The sequence below is a fragment of the Pelophylax lessonae genome (genome assembly GCF_965119305.1).
Source record: "Pelophylax lessonae genome assembly, chromosome: 3".
Classification (NCBI taxonomy): domain Eukaryota; kingdom Metazoa; phylum Chordata; class Amphibia; order Anura; family Ranidae; genus Pelophylax; species Pelophylax lessonae.
In genome coordinates, this window is record NC_138770.1 from 380,695,818 (window position 1) to 380,711,381 (window position 15,564).

General features: G+C 40.6%; 1 protein-coding gene across 1 annotated transcript in view; it reads right to left on the reverse strand.

The window, feature by feature from the left end:
• The window catches only part of FBXL4 (F-box and leucine rich repeat protein 4), a 94,999-nt gene that overhangs the window by 58,106 nt on the left and 21,329 nt on the right, over nucleotides 1-15,564 (reverse strand). The window contains exon 3 of the mRNA XM_082250246.1: nucleotides 15,062-15,407. Within this exon, the coding sequence (XP_082106372.1) occupies nucleotides 15,062-15,407 (346 nt within the window). The remainder of the gene's footprint in view (nucleotides 1-15,061; nucleotides 15,408-15,564) is intronic.

The window sequence follows — 15,564 nt, forward strand, 5'->3', positions numbered from 1 at the left end:
TGCATTTTTATTCTCCTTCCGGTGTCCCTCTCTCTCATGATCTAATGCTGCGAGGTATGCAAATATACCTTTGGTGAAAACAAGCTGTTCCAGAAATCAAATGTTCTCAACAAACAAAGCAGCTTGCTAAAGTTACATTTTACTAATTTACTTTAACCCGTGTTCCCTGTAATCCTCTGCAGCCATGTTTCATGGAGCTTATGTCATTTTCAATAGAACTGTACTTCCTGAAGCATGTTTATCTTACTCTATTCACTGCTTCTAGAATTCCCAATTTAAAGGCATCATGCATTTTAAAATGATTTCATTGTTTTAGCTAGATATTCATGTAGCTATATACCTTGTGCTATTTGTTTGCCTTACCTTGTAAAGGGCTCATATGTCGTACCTGAAGTTTGTAGTGTCATGGTTGATTGACTCCCCTAAGTCCATATATTAATTCAGTTTTTTTGTCCCTAGGGACAGACAACCTCTTCTTCTAGATCATACAACATCTAACGCCTTGCCATTTCGTCTGTGTTGCATCACAAACCGCATGATTAGAATCCCTGCCAATTGCTCTGCCTGTTTTTGTCCATTTCAGATCTAATTACTGTTTACTTGTTACCTACAGAGCACTAGAATGAGACATCCATGAACCCAAGACACCCATGGAGTATGCATTTTCTTCACAGGAAATGTTGGTTCTCACACTACAGAAAGAGGCAATACATGTAAAAAAAAAAAAAAAAAAAAAAAAATCTTCATAAATTTAGGCCAAAATTCTTCCTGTACATGTCCTTGGTTAAAAAAAAAAAAAAAAATGCCATCAAGTGTAAATTAAGTGGTTTGTGTGAAAGTTATAGCGTCTAGAAACTATGATTATATATATATATATATATATATATATATATATATATATATATAGTGTGAATTCACACAGCTATACTGGTAATGGCGGTGATCAGCTACTTATAGTGGGACTGTGATATTGTGGCAGTCAATCTGGCGCTAACAGACCCTCACTGGGTTTGACTAACTGACACTGACATCAATAGTGACACTTATACAATAATCAGATATAATACTGTACACAGAGACTGTACTAATGACACTGGCTGGGAAGGGGTAAACATCCTGGGCCAATCAAGTGGTTAATTGTGTGCCTAACAAGTGTAATGTATGTCATATGTGCTGCTTTTACTAAAAATAAATCTGGCTGTTTTTAGTAGAAGAAACAGTCACATCACTGATCACTAATCTGTGTTTGTACGCACAGGTCTCAGTGCTGTGATTGGAAACAGCCAATTAGCAGGTCTCTGTAATAAATCATTGACCGGGACCTGCAGACGAAAATCTGCTGTGTCCAACCACAGCGGGGCGAGCACAAGTACCCCAAACCCAGAAGCAAGTTGGTATTGTTTATTTATACTGCTGAGCCTGCAGCTTCCATTTGGTCACAGTAAATCTACTGGTACGGAGCGACAATTTTTAACTTGAATTAAACTTACCCGGTATTGTAAACAAAGTGGTCTCAATGACATCTGCAAAACTACTGTATTGGCTAGATCAGCCCTCGAGATTTCCACTCGCATGCTCGCATTGGGCAAGTGGAAATAAGGTGAGGGCAAGTACAGAGCCACATCGAGGGGGTGGGCGCCAATTCTCCTCCCAGCGATAGGGCAGGAAACTGTGGGGAAGGGAGATGAGAGGTGGAGGAGAGCTGGCCAGATCACTTGAGTGGGCATCTCCCACTGTGACACAGCTTGGATCTGAAACGTCGGGCCGCTCTCAAAGTCCCGCCTCCTATGATAGACAGCACACTCCAATGTCTGGAATCTGAAGTAATGTGGAGTCTATCAAAAGGAGCCAGTCCAAAAGGCGGGACTTTGTTTGACATCGGCCAGCATTTCAGATCCAAGCTGTGTTACAGTGGGGGATTCCCGCTGTGTGTGATCCACCCAGCTCTCCTCCAGATTCCTCCCTGTGATCCCCATGCAGTGGTAGGCTGCATTGATGGGCACTGATGAGGCTGCATTGATGGGCACAGATGAGGCTGCATTGATGGGCACAGATAGGCTGCATTGATGGGCAATGATAAGGCTGCACTGACGGGCAGCATTTGATAAAGTTGTTGTTAATATTTATTTTTGTAACCCAATTCTGCATAAATCATTTAACAGTGTAATCTCATGAGATAACATATTAGGGAGAGTTTAGAGGGTGGAATTAGGGACAGGGCAGAGTAGGGGTTGGGTGGGGCAACTGGTGGCGAGTAACACTTAAGGCCTGGCTAGTAGCTCGGGACTTAAAATTTTGAGCCCTGGGCTTAATAGAATTATCAGTTTACTGACTGTTTTCGCTTGTTGCTAGATTTAAAAAAAAAAAAAAAAAGTATGGGATTACAAAAAACAAAAACACACATACCCACCTATGTGGATGCAGCATTGGTCCGATGATGCAGCTGTACCCCACCAGTTCCAAGGCCAAGAAGTCTTCAGTGAGCAGTGATTGACTATCAGCGGACAATGTTGAACTAGTTTTACCCAATTCTGCACCCACACAACACCTATAACTTTGACAACAAGGAGCCCTGTCACACTCCTTTCCACCCACTTTCTCATATTTCCCCCTGATCCCTCCTGTTCTTAGTTAAATGTGATGATATTTTATTTTTTATCTTATTACAAAAAGACATTAAAAGCAAGATTTATCCAAAATTTCAGTTTATAATACTGAAAATTCAAAGAGATTAAATAAGCTATGCAAAGCAGTCAGCGGACCCTTCTCTCCATCTGTACTGATAGTAAGCTTGGTATATAGGGCTAGTAACCACTTTAGATCCACTGGTGATGACATCACTACGGAGTCCTGTAGGGATATCGAGGTTGGCAAGAGGAGCCACAAAACCCAACGGGGGACCAGGGATCTGATACTCCTGGAAGTGTCAGATTTTGAAGATTTTTTTTTCTTAGGCAGCATTATGTTATCAATACAAAGAAGAGTTGGTGGTAATAATTGCAACAGGCACTTTTTATATTTTTATTTTGATATATAGAAGCAAGCATTTGACTGGTGTAGCACTATCCCCGTAGAAGCTGCTTGAGTTTTACCCAGATAGTCCTTACTTTTTCACTGGCAGCCAGGCACAAGGTATTTTCTACAGCCAGATACACACACTTTAGCTCGATGTAGTCAAAGACCAGTCTAGGGGTGTTTTGTAATTTTTTTTTTTTTTAGGAACTTGGGTATAGGATACTCCAGAATAAAAGTATGCACAACTTGAGGACTAGCTGATCTAGAATTGAGCAGTAGGTGAAGTCCCATGCTGGGAGCACATGGCAGACTCCTCCTGTGTAGTAGTGCAGAAATAAAGAACACAAGCAAAGTGTCTTGTAGTGAAGGACAGGTAGACATAGCTCTTTAGATCACTATTTTCCTTTTAGTTGGACCCTTGGCTTACTGTAATAGTAAAAAGGGGTAGCAAAAAAGAACAGGTCCCTAGATCTTTGCTCTATACTCATAGGAGTCGCAAACAGATCCTCACAGGCACAGCTCCCCTTCAGTCAGCTCTTCAAAAGCACCAGGGTCATTCTTCTACTTTAGCTTCAGGCCCTCAGGTCGCCCCACCTAAGGGGGCGAGCCCTGGCAGCCAAGTGCCAGGGGTGCCATCTGGGAAGGCCCCAGAGCTCACATGTTCTCTGAATTTAAAGCCCTATCCCAGAATGGTCAGGGGCACCATCCCTGTAATTGGCTGAGACTGCAGCTATATTCATGCTGCCTATCTGCCTAACACCCACCCATATTCCAGAAAGCTCTATTGGTTTCTAGAAGGCAGAAAGAGCCCAGGCAAACTTAACAGCACCAGAATACCAAGAGCAGCCCTAACAAATGAATTGCCGCATTCTGTTAGGCAGACATGCTAAGATAGATTTGCCTCTAGCCCCACTGTTAGGCGGAGGAACAAACTACCCCAATCCAACCATTTACATCTAGCACCTATACTAGGAGTATGCTACACTTTTTTCTTTCTTCGTTTTTAAAGTAAAACTTCAGGCAACCACTGCACATAGCACAAAACTGAACCAATTTAATTTCCTGAGATGTATGCTCTGCAAACTAACATATAGGAAGTTAAATAAACTTGTCCGTAACATATCAGTACTAAACAAGTCTACAATTCAGACAATTTACAATGCAAAGTCAGCTTTGCCAAGATATATAAACAGAGAAAGGGCTTCTGGTGCCATATTATCAGTTAGGGAGCTATAGCATTTGCGAAAGGTTTTCTAATCTTCGTAAATAAAGAAGGGCATGTTTAGAAATCAACACCACATCCCGATTCGTAAAGAATGCAAAAATAGAAAAGGGTGGGACTTTAAAGGTGTCGAAACCTCCTAGTACCTAATGACAGGTTAACCACTTACTCACTGGGCACTTAAACCCCCTTCCTAACCTGACCAATTTTCAGCTTTTAGTGCTCTCACATTTTGAATGACAATTACTCATGCAACACTGTACCCATATGAAATTTTCGTCCTTTTTTTCCACACAAACAGAGCTTTCTTTTGGTGGTATTTAATCATAATTGGGTTTTTTATTTTTTGCGCTACAAATGAAAAAAAAACGAGAATTTTGTAAAAATAAATGCATTTTTCTTTGTTTCGGTTTTAAAATTTTGCAAATTTAGTAATTTTTCTTCATAAATTTTGGCCAAAATGTATACTGCTACATATCTTTAGTAAAAATAACTCAAATAAGTATCAACTCTTTTGTCTTTTTGAAGGTTATAGATTCTACAAGATATGGTGCCAATCATTGAAAATTGATCACACCTGATGTACTGACGGCCTATCTCATTTCTTGAGACCTTAACAAGCCAGGACAGTACAAATACCCACCAAATGACCCATTTGGGGAAAGTAGACATTCCAAGGTATTTAGTAAGAGGCATGGTGAATTTTTTGAAGTTGTAATTTTTTTTTCCACAATTCGACAAAATGAAGATTTTATTTAAATTTTTTTTTATTTTTCACAAAATGGTCATATTACCAAGTTATTTCTCACACACTTTATTGGCATACTTGCAACTACACCCCAAAATACATTCTGCTATTCCTTCCGAGTATGGGGATACCACATGTGTGAGACTTTTACACAGCCTGACCACATACAGAGGCCCAACATCCATGTAGCACCATCAGGCGTTCTAGAAGTAAAAATTACACATATCATTTCCTGACAAACTATCACACTTTTGAAGGTCCTGGAGCACCAGAACAATGGAAAGCCCACAAAATGACCCATTTTGGAAAGCAAACACCCCAACACATAATTTAGAAGGCATAATGAGTCCTTTGAACATGTCATTTTTTTCCACAAGTTTATGGAAAATGTGGAAAGAATTTTTTTTTTTTTTTTTTTTTTTTTTTTACACAAAGTTGTCCATTTATAAGATATTTCCAACACATAGCAAAAATGACGCCCCAAAATACATTCTGCTACTCCTCCTGAGTATACCCCATGTGTGACACTTTTCCACAGTCTAGCCACGTACAGAGGCCCAACATGCAGGGAGCACCGTCATTTCCTGACTTCACATTACAATTTTGTAGGGCACTGATAAGCACTGTAGTGGCACTGATGTGGCACGGATCACCACTGACGTGGCATGGATGTGGCACTGATTAGGCACTGATGCGCACTGATTAGGCACTGACGTGGCACGGATGAGCACTGACATGGCATGGATGTGGCATGGATGAGCACTGACATGGCATGGATGTGGCACGGATAAGCACTGACATGGCATGGATGTGGCACGGATGAGCACTGATGAGGCATGGATAAGCTCTGACGTGGCATGGATGTGGAACAGACGAGCACTGACGTGACACGGATGAGCACTGACGTGGCACGAATGTGGCATGGATGAGCACTGATGTGGCACGAATGTGGCATGAGTGAGCACTGACATGACATTAATGTGGCATGGATTACCACTGACATGGTATGGATTACCACTGACATGGCATGGATGTGGCATGGAGGAGCACTGACGTGGCACAGATGAGCACTGAGGTGGCATGGATGGGGCACAGATAAGGCATGGATGGGGCACAGATAAGGCATGGATGAGGCATGGATAGGGCACAGGAGGCGTGCAGCTGCAGTTTCTCTCCTCGCATACTGTACCGATCGTTGTGTACAGTGTGCGAGGAGAGGAGAGAAATGAACTGGACATGCGCGGTTTGTTGACAAGTAATCGCTCTGTCATTGGACGGAGTGATCACGTGGTAAAGGGCCGCTGTCATTGGCCCTTTACCACGATCTGTGATGCGCCGGGTCCCGGGCAGCTCCGTGTGCGCGCACCAGGGGGCGTGATTCTGGGAGGACGTCATTGTACGCCCTCCCAGAATAAGCTGACCACGCTGTAGCCGTCATTCGGCTATGGCCCGGTCGGCAAGTGGTTAAAAATTAATTTTTATTACAAAATGCATTAAAAATGTTATATTGGGGATATATACCCCTTTAAAATCACAACAGATCATCACAACTCAATATTAAACCAAAAGGGCCCCCCTGAAGATATTGAATCCTCCCCAAGTATGTATAACAAGACCTATATTAGGTTTTCATCCACATTGCATAGACGTAGAACATAACATCACATTAGGGAGGGGTATCACAAAGGAGGGTTGTGATACCCTTCCCTAATGTGATATTATGTTCTATGACTATGCAATGTGGATGCAAAACTAATATAGGTCTTGTTATACATACTGTACTTGGGGAGGAATCCCTATCTTCAAGGGAGCCTTTGGGTATATTAAGGAGTTGTGATGATCTGTTGTGATTTTAAAAGGGGTGTAAAGCCCCAGTATAAAATATTTGTAATGAATGTTTTAACCTAGGATTGTGTACTGCTAATTATTCTGTGAGGAGGTTTCAACACCTTTAAAGTACCACCCTTTTCTATTTTGGCATTCTTTACTAATTGGGATGTGGTGTTGATTTCAAAACTGAACTCATGCCCTTCTTTATGTAAGAAGATTAGAAAACCTTCCACAAATGCTATAGTTCCCCAATATAAAATATTTTTAATGAATTTTGTAATAAAAACTTTTAACCTAGGATTGTGTACTGGTAATTATTCTGTGAGGAGGTTTCAACCCCTTTAAAAAGCCCCACTCTTTTCTAATCTCCTTGACTATTTCCCCCAGTTGCTGAAGGTCAGGTAGTTTATGGGCCAGCTAAAAACATGAGATCGTCACCTGATCCAGCCACAAACAAACACTAAAAATGTTGTATAGCTGTCACAAGATCTCCAGACTTTCTGAGTAGCTGCCCTGGGACAAGTATACTGGTTAGGAGATCCTGAATATCTGTTGCATACATACCTACCTGTTACAAGCTAGTGATTCCCAAACTACTGCAAAAAAAAAAAAAAAAAAGAAAGATATTGGCCTACATATTTCTAAACAAGAGGAGCTTCCTATAAAAGTTCTTGAACATATAAAACTGGAATGCTTCAGTCTTTTTCTGCAGAAAATAGATGCTAGAGACTGCAGTTGTGCAGACTTAAGTTATTTACATTCTAGTGTTGTAATTGCTTTGTGGCCATGTTCCAGAAGACACTGGCAGCTAGACAACTCCTGCCAATCAGAAATATGGCTAAAATGGACCAGATGTTTTATTTATTTATTCTTTTTATGGTAACATAACTTGCAGCATTTTCTTTTCAAATGAATAAGAAATAAACAGGACTATTTCACCATTTTAGTATAGGCATATCTTCCTGTTCAAGAAAATTAGGTAAAAAGAAAAAGGACTGATGGCCTGCATTTTTGCTGAGAACATATGACAATATGACTAATCAAACTGAGAGCTGAATAAGGGTTATGTATTAATAATTCAGTGACTACATAATAGACACAGGCCCCAGTCCCTATTGATAAAAACTAGCCTGGCAACATAATGCTACCTCTGCCATACTTAAAAGTGATCGTGTCAGCACAGGGGCACCTGTGGTTACAACATACCTGCTAAAAGATGCCTGCATATACAGTGCCTTGCGAAAGTATTCGGCCCCCTTGAACTTTGACCTTTTGCCACATTTCAGGCTTCAAACATAAAGATATAAAACTGTAATTTTTTGTGAAGAATCAACAAGTGGGACACAATCATGAAGTGGAACGAAATTTATTGCATATTTAAAACTTTGTTAACAAATAAAAAACTGAAAAAAATTGGGCGTGCAAAATTATTCAGCCCCTTTACTTTCAGTGCAGCAAACTCTCTCCAGAAGTTCAGTGAGGATCTCTGAATGATCCAATGTTGACCTAAATGACTAATGATGATAAATAGAATCCACCTCTGTGTAATCAAGTCTCCGTATAAATGCACCTGCACTGTGATAGTCTCAGAGGTCCGTTTAAAGTGCAGAGAGCATCATGAAGAACAAGGAACGCACCAGGCAGGTCCGAGATACTGTTGTGGAGAAGTTTAAAGCCGGATTTGGATACAAAAAGATTTCCCAAGCTTTAAACATCCCAAGAAGCACTGTGCAAGCGATAATATTGAAATGGAAGGAGTATCAGACCACTGCAAATCTACAAAGACCTGGCCGTCCCTCTAAACTTTCAGCTCATTCAAGGAGAAGACTGATCAGAAATGCAGCCAAGAGGCCCATGATCACTCTGGATGAACTGCAGAGATCTACAGCTGAGGTGGGAGACTCTGTCAATAGGACAACAATCAGTCATATACTGCCAGACTTGTATAAAGTACTCAAAATTTCTACTTGAGTAAAAGTACAAGTGCTCGATCAAAAAGTGACTTAAGTAGAAGTGGAAGTGCTCGCAGAAAAAGTTACTTAAGTAGAAGTACTAAAGTATTCAACATTTTTTTTACTTAAGTATCGCAAGTAGTTTTTTCAAAAAATTTGCTACTTAAGTACTAAAAGTAAAAAGTACCAGTAGTTTTGAAAAAAATTTCAAAAAATTTTAAAAGTAGAAGTACAAGTACTGTATTATGTAGTTATTAAAGAAAGTAGTCAAAAGTTTGAACATCATATTGTTTTTTATTTCAAATGATTTATTCAAATGATTAACCTGTGTTTGTTAGTAGTTTCTTGATGCACTTTAAGCGCTGTAGCACCATTTGTTTGTTTCATATTTTCTTTTTATTGGAAAGATTTGGTATAGCAGCTTTTATTATACACAGCCTTTATTTTCGTATGCGCTGATTTACAAATGACATTATACACATTTTTTTGAGCTTTATGCAACCTGCCATCTACTGTTCTGGCAGTGGTCATTTTTTTAAAAGTAACGAGTAACTATGCAGCACAAAAAAAAAATATCGGAGTAGAAGTATCGAAATCATCGAAAAAATGTAGTGAAGTAAAAGTAGAAGTAGGAGAAAAAAATTCTACTCTAGGAAAGTACAGATACCGCATTTCGGTACTTAAGTACAGTACTTAAGTAGTTCTACTTCGTTACTATACATCTCTGTATACTGCACAAATCTGGCCTTTATGGAAGAGTGGCAAGAAGAAAGCCATTTCTTAAAGATATCCATAAAAAGTGTCGTTTAAAGTTTGGCACAAGCCACCTAGGAGACACACCAAACATGTGGAAAAAGGTGCTCTGGTCAGATACAACCAAAATCAAACTTTTTGGAGTAAAAGCAACACAGCTCATCACCCTGAACACAGCACCCCCACTGTCAAATATGGTTGTGGCAGCATTATGGTTTGGGCCTGGTTTTCTTCAGCAGGGACAGGGAAGATGGTTAAACTTGATGGGAAGATGGATGGAGCCAAATACAGGACCATTCTGGAAGAAAACCTGATGGAGTCTGCAAAAGACCTGAGACTGGGACGGAGATTTGTCTTCCAAAAATACAATGATCCAAAACATAAAGCAAAATCTACAATGGAATGGTTCACAAATAAACATATCCAGGTGTTAGAATGGCCAAGTCAAAGTCCAGACCTGAATACAATTGAGAATCTGTGGAAAGAACTGAAAACTGCTGTTCACAAACGCTCTCCATCCAACCTCACTGAGCTCGAGCTGTTTTGCAAGGAGGAATGGGCAAAAATTTCAGTCTCTCGATGTGCAAAACTGATAGAGACATACCCCAAGCGACTTACAGCTGTAATCGCAGCAAAAGGTGACGCTACAAAATATTAACTTAAGGGGGCTGAATAATTTTGCACACCCAATTTTTCTGTTTTTTTTATTTGTTAAAAAAGTTTGAAATATCCAATAAATTTTGTTCCACTTCATGATTGTGTCCCACTTGTTGATTCTTCACAAAAAATTACAGTTTTATATCTTTATGTTTGAAGCCTGAAATGTGGCAAAAGGTCGAAAAGTTCAAGGGGGCTGAATACTTTCGCAAGGCACTGTACGTACATTTCTGGTAGTGGTTTCTTTAAAAGCTGCCAGGATCACGTTAACTACAGATATGCTGGGAGCAGAAGCAGTTCAGGTCTATCCCAGAAAACATGAAGCTGTTGAACAGGCTGACTGACAAAAACGTGAGAAAGAACCTATGCTTTTCTCGTTTAAGGACTTCATTCAGCAGCATCCAGAGGGGTAGATAAAGGGTGGGGTGGGGGGGGGGATCAGGAGGTTTAATCCCCCTCCAGAGCATCCATAGAGCACAGTTGTTAAGGATTGGCACCATGTACCTGAAGCACTTGCAAGTGCTGGTCCTGATGCCTGTCAGTTCAGAAGTTCTCCTCATCTGCGTGTTACGCACTCCTAGCCCTTGTGCTGTGTGTGTTACACACTCTTCATCTCTGAATTCTATCCCTATACACAACGCTGTGCATTTCATTCTCCAGACCATTGCACTCTATATTGTACAACAGTTGCTGGCTCCCAGTAGCCACTAGATTGAGGAAGTTCTTCAAGATAGACAAGGTATGGGAAAGTATATTTAATTTCTTTAGAAATTACGGTGTTGAAAGGATTGTGCTTCTCTCCCTTTTTTCCATTTATCATCCATTGAACCAAGTGGAGAAGAACTGGGGATAGTTTAACGGAGGAGACTGCATCCAAGCCTGCAGCAGATTGGAAGGCCATGTGACCAGCAAAGCATTTGTGACTCCTCTTTACTGTACAATAGGAGGGTCATTGGAGTCCGTCGAGTGTGGTGTGAGTCACATGAGCACGAGGTAGAATATATCACTAAGTATCCGATTTGGTCATAGGAGCACTGAGCACCAGTGTTGTGCACATATAAATTGGACTGTTTTATCTATATTTTTTTGCCACCAGACTGCTTATTATTTTATCATTATTTTTTTAATAATATCATAAGTGGATTTGGCACATAAACGAATACACAGGCAGTGCATCCGGAAAGTATTCACAGCGCTTTACTTTTTACACATTTTGTTATGTTACAGCCTTATTCCAAAATGGATGAAATTGTATTATTTTAAATGACAACGTGAAAGAAGTTGGTTTGAAATCTTTGCAAATTTAAAGAAAAAAAAAATTCATATACATGTACATAATACTTAACAGCATTTGCCAGAATACTCAAAATTAAGCTCATGTGCATCCTGTTTCCATCGATCATCCTTAAGGTGCTTCTACAACTTGATTGGAGTCCACCTGTGAGTGGATTGGACAAGATTTAGAAAAAGGTCCCACAGCCAACAGTGCATGTTTAGAGCACAAACCAAGCCATGAAGTCCAAGGAATTGTCTGTAGACCTCCAAGACAGGATTGTATGAAGGCACAGATCTGGGGAAGGGTACAAAAAAAAAAAAAAACTCTGCAGCATTAAAGGTCTCAATGTTGCCTCCATCATATGTAAATGTAGGAAGTTTGGAACCACCAGGCTTCTTTCTAGAGTGGGCTGGTCGGCCAAACCAAACAATCGGGGGAGCCTTAGTCAGGGATGTGACAAAGAACCCGACTGTCACTCTGACAGAGCTCCAGCATTTCTCTGTGGAGAGATGAGAACCTTCCAGATCAACAACCATCTCTGCAGCACTGTATGGTAGAGTGGCCAGACGGAAGCCACTCCTCAGTAAAAAGTCACATGACAGCCCACTTAGGGTTTTCCAAAAAGGCACCTGAAGGACTCTCAGATCATGAGAAACAAAATTCTCTGGTCTGATAAAAACAAAGATTGAACTCTTTGGCCTGAATGGCAATCATCATGTGTAGAGAAAACTAGGCACCACTCATCACCTGGCCAATACAATCCCTACAGGTAAGCATGGTAGAGGCAGCAAAATGCTGTGGGGAGGTTTTTCAGTGGAAGGAGCTGGAAGACTGGTCAGGATTGAGGAAAAGGTGAATGCAGCAATGTACAGAGACATCCTTGATGAAAACCTGCTCCAGGGCGCTCTGGACCCCAGACTGGGGCGAAGGTTCATCTTCCAAAGGGACAACGACCCTAAGCACACAGCCAAGATAACAAACAAAGGAGTGGCTACAGAACAGCTCTGTGAATGTCCTTAAGTGGCCCAGCCAGAGCCCAGGCTTGAACCCAATTGTACATCTCTGGAGAGATCTGAAAATGGCTGTGCACTGATGCTCCCCATCTATCCTGATGGAGCTTAAGAGGTCTTGCAAAGAAAAATGGGAGAAACTGCCCAAAAAAATAGGTGTACCAAGCTTGTAGCATCATACTCAAAAAGACTTGAGGCTGTAATTGGTGCCAAAGGTGCTTCAACAAAGTACGGAGCAAAGGCTGTGAATACTGATGTACATGTGATTTTTTTCATTTTTTATTTTTAATACATTTTCAAAGATTTTAAAGAAACTTCTTTTACATTGTCATTATGGGGCGTTGTTGGAATAATGCTGTAAAATAACAAAATGTGGAAACAGTGAAGTGATGTGAATATTTTCCGGATGTACTGTATATACATATCATAGCAAGCATTGTTTAAACATATTGGTTTCACTGCATAGTTCCTTTACCCATTTCAGCTACAAAAGGTTTTACCCCCTTAATGGCCAGATCATTTTTTGTGATTCGGCACTGCATTGCTTTTACTGACAACTACGCGGACGTGCAGCGCTGTACCCAAATAAAATTGAGGCCTTTTTTCCCCACAAATAGAGCCTTCTTTTGGTGGTATTTGATCATCTCTGCGGTTTTTATTTTTTGCGCTATAAACAAAAAAAGACCGACAATTTTGAAAAAAATATATATTTTTTACTTTCTGCTATAAAATATTCCCAATAAAAAAAAAATTAAAAAATCAAAAATGTTTTAATCAGTTTAGGCCAATATGTATTCTGCTACATTACATATTTTTGGTAAAAAAAAAAATCCTAATCAGTGTATTTTGATTGGTTTGCGCAAAAGTTAAAGCGTCTACAAACTATGGGATAGATTTATGGACTCTATTTTTTTTATTGTTTTTACTAGTAATGGCGGCGATCAGCGATTTTTCACGAGACTGCGACAGGCAAATCTGACAGACACTTTTTGGGAAACAGTGACACTATTACAGTGATCAGTGCTAAAAAAAAAAAAAAAATGCACTGTTACTGTATAAATGGCACTGACAGGGAAGGGGTTAACACTAGGGATGATTAAGAGGTTAAGTGTGCTCCTAGGGAATGCTTTCTAACTGTGTGGGGGGTGGATGTGCTAGGGGAAAAGAGCTTAGCTGAAACAGAAGATCTCACTCTTCCGCTGTGAAAGAACAGCCGTCTGCCTTGTTTACATAGGCAGACAGCCGTCCTGTCATATTCCCCAGCACGATTGTGGGTGGCCATCACGGCGAAAATAGTCCAAATCTAAGTTGTGAAGTGGAAAGAGAAGGAGTGATGTTGATCCCAGATAAATTGCTGAACACTGTGTCATGCAAAGCCAGAGTCACCTCGGGTGCACGGGGGATGTAAGAAAAATTCACCAGATAGAATGGATCCTCACTTGCCTTATGGCAGGGGGATCACACAGGCTCAGGTGGTCTCCGTGACCAATGTGTCAGTGGCACCTGGATAGGTCTTCCCTCTGCTCCTTCCTCTCGTGTCCCAGACAGATCAGTGGGTTATATGTGGATGTAAAAGGAAGACGAGATCCACATAGTGAATTCCATAGGGAAAATGCTTTATTTAAAAAAACTTTGGTACAGGCAATAAAGTATATGTCCTGGATATCTCAAAATAACACTAGGTCGGAGTGTAAAAACAAACTCATGGACTCAAAGTAATGTCCTGAGAGTATGAGCAGAGGAACGCCGTGCAAAGAACCAGCGTGCGTTCCACCTGCTACTTCCGCCTCGCGACCACGTGCGTTCCAAATTTTGTCACAGGGAAAATGGAATGTTATAATGTGCTAAAAACAAAACACAAATGGGTGCTCCTGAAAATCACAATGAATCCTGCATACAGGTCTGATGGAAAGTTCCAGAGCCCAACAATACCAAAGGCCAAGTGTCCAAATAAAAAAAGTTAAAAGTTTATTCCAAAAAAAGTTAAACATGAGAACCAGGTTGGACAGCATTTTCAGCGGTTAACCAGATCCAGACTTGTGGCAGGAATATGCTGAGGGACCCAGATGGCAAAGAGATCCTTGAATGTGCTGGGAGACCCAGATGGAAAGGGGACCCTGGCTGGAAAGTCACCTGGGGTGGACAAACAGCAGGGGGGACTTGACTTACCGGATGCAACGTCACCAGGACACAAAGGTCAGCTGATACAACACCGCTGGGAGGCCAGGAAGTTGAGTCAGTTGCCAGGGCTACAGGTTTCGGGGCACGCTACTTTGTCAAAGAGTTGGCTCAGGAGCGAGCATGCACAAGTGCCCCCACAGCAAGCCGCTTGCTATGGGGGCACTCGGCAAGGGGGCCCAAAGGACCTGCAGGGGACCTGAGAAGAGGAGGATCTGGCTTTTCTGTGAAAAACCACTGCACAGAGCAGGTAGGTATAATATGTTTGTTTTTTTTTGTTTTTTTAAATAAAACGGTTTCCTTTACAATCACTTTAAAGTAATGCAACCACTGTTTGGTCTCTGTTAAGAAATAAAATATATATATGCAATTTGATTTCATTAACACTTTTATGTTGCCGATATATTATTTTTTTCTTACCTCGTAAGGCAGCTTGTCAAAGTAGCCATTATTTGTCCATTCCCTGAGGCTGGAGCTACTAAACTGATTACTAAGGCAGTCTATTCCACAGCCGTCTTTACCCTCATATTCATCGTCATCCAAATCGCTCATGTCAATTTTGCCTGTTTTTAAGGAAAGCATGGGTTTCTCTTTCACTCCATGTAATTCCACTGCATCTAGTTCTGTGTAATAATCCAAAAGAGTACCGTTGGTTTCCAGGCGAAGTAGGTTTGTTGGAAAATCTATTTCCTTTATACATGGTGTAAATTGGCGAGCTTGAGGAGAATTCACACACGTAGGTTCTCCAGACCAGATAGTTTCCCATCTAGACATGGCACAGACACAATCAGTACTTCCACAATCACTACTTCTATCTATTATTGGGAGAAATGAACTCTCTACTATTGTTCTGCATCTATTAATTTACATAACTAAAATAAATTATTTAACACAAAAAAAGAAACAAATGATAAAAAATCACA